At 36.6% G+C, this 5,528-nt stretch overlaps 1 protein-coding gene across 5 annotated transcripts; it reads right to left on the reverse strand.

Annotated features, from left to right (window-relative positions):
* Nucleotides 1-318: 318 nt before the first annotated feature.
* On the reverse strand, nucleotides 319-4,558 carry LOC120781965 (kelch-like protein 1). Of its 5 annotated transcripts, none has more exons than XM_040114141.1 (8): nucleotides 4,482-4,558; nucleotides 4,320-4,384; nucleotides 3,079-3,224; nucleotides 2,641-3,013; nucleotides 1,238-1,551; nucleotides 972-1,182; nucleotides 801-908; nucleotides 319-747 (listed from the first exon to the last, which is right to left on the reverse strand). In XM_040114141.1, exons 3-8 carry the CDS (start codon nucleotides 3,216-3,218, stop codon nucleotides 487-489), a joined length of 1,407 nt encoding a protein of 468 aa, XP_039970075.1. In that variant the 5' UTR covers nucleotides 3,219-3,224; nucleotides 4,320-4,384; nucleotides 4,482-4,558; the 3' UTR covers nucleotides 319-486. The 5 variants fall into 5 exon arrangements, with proteins under 5 accessions (XP_039970075.1, XP_039970071.1, XP_039970072.1 ...); XM_040114137.1 differs by having other exon boundaries at nucleotides 3,079-3,261; XM_040114138.1 differs by having other exon boundaries at nucleotides 3,079-3,261; nucleotides 4,478-4,507.
* Nucleotides 4,559-5,528: the final 970 nt, after the last annotated feature.

The following is a 5,528-nucleotide window of genomic DNA, read 5'->3' on the forward strand; positions in this document are numbered from 1 at the left end:
TTGTTCTGTTTGCATGACAACTTTAAGCTACAGTGATACAATATGGGCGGACAAATGAGCGGCTTCTTGCGGAGAAAAGAACGTGTGGAAAATTTCAAATCCCCTAAAATGAAAGACAATATCGCATATATGTATGTATACAAACAGACGAACCTAGCTAAATCGACTCAGCTTGTCATTTTGATCAATTAAAAATTAAAAATAATTTTTTTAGAGTCTCTGACGTTTCCTTTCGGCTGTTACAAACATCATGGCAAACTTAATATACCATGTTCAGGGTATAAAAACTTCATTGTACAATAATTCGCAATAAAGAAGTTGGACTGTAAATTGGCAAATTCACGTTTTATTGTCTAAAGTTTATTCATTTCAACACAATACAGCTTATGGCTGAAAAGATTTGTACACAGGCATTCTGCAAACAAGTTCCTTCAGTTTAATAAGTACCATATATAAGTACAAATATGTATATGCTTAAAAAGGTGTTTACCCTAGCCCAAAAGGTTTTATAACCTGTGGTGATTTAGTTTTATTACCGATTGTAAGAAGCTCTTTTGTTGGAACTATGAAACAACTGTAATTACCGCTGCTCGGCAAAGGCCGTACTTGCATCCAAGTATTTCGCGTCGGTTTGTACACTTCGACGATACCTTTAAACTCAGTTGTTGGTGATCCGCCGATGGCCATCAAACGGTCACTTAGTGTTACGCCACAGATGCCACTCCGTGCTATATTGACTGGTGGTGCCTAAAAGATACATATTTACACTCACTTCTCTTTATTTTAATATTTTAATACACCTGTGACCACGTATCAGTTTTCATATCGTAAAACTCTACGTCGTTCCTGTAGGGGGGCTGCGTGTTTCCTGAACTTACTACATACAATAGATCTTTAAAAACGGATGCCTGTCATAAAAGTACTCGTATCATTATTTTGGACCACAGTTGCATATTTCATGATACTCTTACCCCGCAATTAAAACGTCCCTGAAGCATGTCTGCGCACTTACGCCACTTCCCTGTTTTGATGTTATAGCATTCAACGGACTTTAATTCTTCACGATCGATTCCAACACCTCCAAGTATATAAATTTGATGGTCAATAGCCACAGCCGTACTTTCAGCTCGGGAGACACACATAGAAGGTAGTGAAGTCCATTGGCCGGTGGAAGGATCAAATCTATTGCAACATATATTTTCTATAGAATTCAAATTAAATATCGGAAAGCACTAACTTCTCTGCAGTCATGGTTGCAATGAACTGTTGGCTCATATATCCACCTATTGCGTAAATGATGCCGTCTACGATGACAGCACACAACCCTACTCGTGCAACCTTCATGGGGGGCAATTTTTTCCACATTTGAGTCTCTAAATTGCAGGAGTGCACACAAGTCATCGGTAGATTTTGTGGGCTAATGCCACCTAGAGTTATTAGCCTTTTATTTGAATACACCAAAACTGCTCGTTGTGTGGGGAATTTTAACACACCACACTGTATCCATATCTTCTCCATCTCGTCGCATCGGTAAATACAACTCTCAGTATCCTGTGAAATAAAATGTCAAGTTGAGTAAAACTCTATCTCACGGCGGAAGCTAATATTAAAAGTACGAGAACTTATTCAAAAGTATCCGTCCAATCTCCCTATGTAAAAGAATGTCCAAACTTATTTAAATAAGATAGAGATGAGTTAGTTCAGAACTAGGTTTGCCTTTCAAAATGCATAATTGTAAATATATTCAAAAACATTTCACATCCAATGGAATGGTTGCATAGTCTGGTACCAATTATCTGTGAGATATGTACGTAGTAGTTTGTGTCTTTTTATTTAGGTGCTTACCTGTCATCTTTAGAATCAGACTTTTGCTACTGGAGTTTAATTTATTCAGGATCAATCGTTAATTAAATTCAATGTCAGTTATTTTAATGGGTTGTCAAAAAAGTCTTGCGGTATTTTTATAGAATTTTTTTTATTGAAATTGAAATGAATTTTTGATGACTCATGCCCAGCTCTTGACCGATGCTACGGCTGCTACTATGCCGGTCTCTTTCGACCAATTCATCGATTTTATCGCAATTTTCGACGACAGGCCTTCCAGAGCGTGGCGCATCTTCGACCATCTCTACACCAGAACGGAAACGTTGAAACCATCGTTGTGCAGTGGAAATGGAAACTGTATCGGGTCCATAAACTGCACAAATTTTATTGGCGGCTTGAGATGCATTTTTGCCTTTATCGTAGTAGTACTGTGAAATATGCCGTATTTTCTCTTTATTTTGCTCCATGTTTGCGACGCTATAACTCACGAACGACTTTAAAGAAACGACAATCAATCAAACACGTGTTAGCGCGTGAAATGAGCTTTCCAAAAAGGTATAGCAATATATATAAAAATACCGCAAGACTTTTTTGACCAATATAATAGTATTCTGATTTCGAAACTTGTTGCTGTGATGAGGTTCATGCAACTAGAATACTAAACAAGCTATCGATGTGCTCAGTAAGCGTCGTGTGCAATGTGTGAGATTATTCTTTCTAAGATTAAATCGGGAGCTATTTCGAAAGTCCCTAAACAATTTTGCCTGTCCGAGCATATGTCAATGTTTCAAAGTTTTCAATTCTGAAAAAGTTTACCTGCTTTCCGATGCTTTGTCGCACTGCCAATATAGATTTATTTGTGCTAGTATTATTTGATGTTGGATTGTTTGAAGGTAATTGCAAAGCTGGAATGCGTGGTGGACGTGATCTTTCTGTCGACCCTTTTAAGTAAGCAGTGCAAAGGGCAGCAGCGCCGTCAAGCTTCAAAATCGTGGCTCCATTTAAAAGTCTACTGACGTTAGGCATTTTAGGCTCGAGCTTACCCGTGTAACAGTAAACTATAAGTAACTCAAATTCATCCGGTGCAATATTTTCAATGTAAATAACTGGAGCCGAACCCTGCTTGGTTTGAAAAAGTTCGTCGAAATAAACACTGGCAGCGGCCAAGATAATTCGATGAGCTGTAATACTAAACAAAAGTGTTAAGCCAATACTCTAATAAATGGATGACCCTTGAATCGTAATTAAACTAACCGCTTAGGATAACTCCGCCACAAAAACGTAACATCAATATGTTTTTCTTTATCATAGAATTCATGACAATTTTCCCACACTATATCGCTGAAACGTTTGTCATGACGCACAACGTCCTTTTTAGGTATAGCACTGGCCATTTGATACTATCAGATGTATACGAACTGGATTCTTATTATTATTCTATTAAAATAAAATTAGATTTTATATATATTTTTTGTTGACTGAAGTTAGCGCCCTACAGATTAGGTTTGCCTAAACACAGCGAGGAAACATTCCGTACCTAACCATCTAGGAAGGAGCTAACGTAATACTTCTAAATGCATCTCTGCTTATGATGTGCCAAATTTAACTATATCTTTTAATCCTTTATATAATATAATGAATATGAAGACTTGTCTAATATGTGATCTGGTCTACGAAAAGAGGGCTTAGGTGTCAAAAAAAGGAGAACAATTAATGAGATAACGAGAAACTGACGATTATTTTTAACAGCTTTTCCCAGAAAACTAGTTTTCGCAAGTTAGCCCCCTTTTCGTAGACCAGGTCACATATAATGATTCTCGCTCTTCTAGTTTACTATAATACTAAAAATTTAGGAATTAGTCCAAATGAATGTCCGTCTTGTCTGACCGTCCGTTTGTTTGTATGCGTGCGAACTAGTCTCTCAGCTTATGCAATATCAATCTCTAACTTTGCACATGTCCTTTAACAAACCGATCCAAATTAGGTTGAATGAAAACATTTATATTTGTGAAGGGTATTCCAGTTTCGATGCAACCGATGTTAACGTTTTTTCTTGTTTTAAACGAATTTTGTGTTTCAACAGACTTCCGAATGTTGTCATCCTATTTACTGCAGTTAACTTATGTACGTAATATAGTACATAGGTATTATGGGTTGAAAGGAATTACTAAACGTACTGCTGTCGCGATAAGTTGGATACATTCCAGCCTGCGGTTTTTTTGAGTAGTTTATGAAATATTATTTTTTCGTGCATGTCTTAATTGCTCGCCATTTGTGCTGTGCTGTGTTGATAAGCCAGGTTTCTCTTGTTGTTAGAGTCACTGCATACTCAAATTATAAATATTAAATGTATTTATTGGCGCTTTATAAGAGATTAGCTTTGTATTTCATTCTCCGCATTTACACACTTACACATGCACTAATATACTTATTTATGCACATGGTATATAATATATATGTATATATAATTATGTAGAGATATGGACTACATTTACTTTTATGCCTTCCTCTACAGGAAATCGCTGATCACGAATAATGTACCGCTACAAATCACGAATACCTGTTTAATGGAGGAAAATAAATTATTGAATAATTGTATTGTGTGGTGTAGACGTAGTTGCGATTCAAATAATTTGCAATGAAATATATTTACACACATGCAACAGCGTGAATTAAAGCAACCGATCGGCTTACACCGCGAACCTCTACTACTGGAGATGTGATTCGATGCATATACAGCTGAGACGTGCTTGCTCAAAACTTATCGAGTCAGCACTCGCGTTCCTATGAAATTTATTCATTAGGGGCGTACAAAAGCAACGTTCGTAAAAAGTAAAAGTTATATCTAAAGTATTTTGGTTGAATATTGTTTTGGATTGTTCAATAAAATCGTTAAGAGAACATATTAGTAGCTGCCAGCAGTTTGAAAATGAGATTTATAAAAGTTGGCTTACATTTCAAAATGTTTCAAATATTTAATACAATAATGTTGTAAATGAGATGTAATATTAGAGAAAAACTTCGAACCAAAAATATTGCTGAAACATTTTTGCCGACCAATTTTTGCCATTTTTCCGCTAGAGACATTATTGCATCAGTGTAAAACTTTCATCAAGCGAGCGAACCATTGTTGTGCTACACGAATGATACAGCATCGTCTCCGTAAACTTCGCAAATTTCACTGGTGGTTTGTGATCAAATTGAAAGGTGAATTTTTAATTTATACTTTGCGTGTTTTTCGGATCGGTAAATATTTTTTTTTTGTAAGTTTGTAGTACTGTTAGTGACATCTATGCTAAGTCGAACCAACACCGGGGTGTACCAAATTTTTTTCGCGTAGAACTTCGTTTTGAGAGGCTCTAAAAGTGAACTCTTTGATTTTTACTATGCCTGAATTTAATGAACAAAGAAGTGCGATAATGCACCATCTCATACTGCATTGGTTACTCGTGATCAATTCGCTACAATTTCAACTAATATCGTGCCGCAACCAACGCATTCGCCAGATTTACCTTCGTGTAACTTCTGGCTATTTAGCGTATTCACATGACCACTCCGAGGACATCGTTTTGACTCAATTGAGGATATAAAAACTAGATCGAAGAAGGCTCTGAGGATTTTTCCAAGTGCTGTGATGACAGGAAAATTCGTTGGCATATGTAAGTGTATTGCAGCGGGAGGATATTACTTTGAAGGGAATGAAA

Source organism: Bactrocera tryoni, unplaced genomic scaffold (genome assembly GCF_016617805.1).
Source record: "Bactrocera tryoni isolate S06 unplaced genomic scaffold, CSIRO_BtryS06_freeze2 scaffold_8, whole genome shotgun sequence".
Classification (NCBI taxonomy): domain Eukaryota; kingdom Metazoa; phylum Arthropoda; class Insecta; order Diptera; family Tephritidae; genus Bactrocera; species Bactrocera tryoni.

Excerpts from the sequence above, each read along its gene's own strand:
- LOC120781965 (XM_040114141.1), bottom strand. The coding sequence starts at position 3,218 with ATGGCCAGTGCTATACCTAAAAAGGACGTTGTGCGTCATGACAAACGT. Across the intron at positions 909-971 it reads AGGGACGTTTTAATTGCGGG|GCATCCGTTTTTAAAGATCT; the intron begins GTAAGAGTATCA and ends CTTTTATGACAG. Across the intron at positions 748-800 it reads AAACTGATACGTGGTCACAG|GCACCACCAGTCAATATAGC; the intron begins GTGTATTAAAAT and ends TGTATCTTTTAG.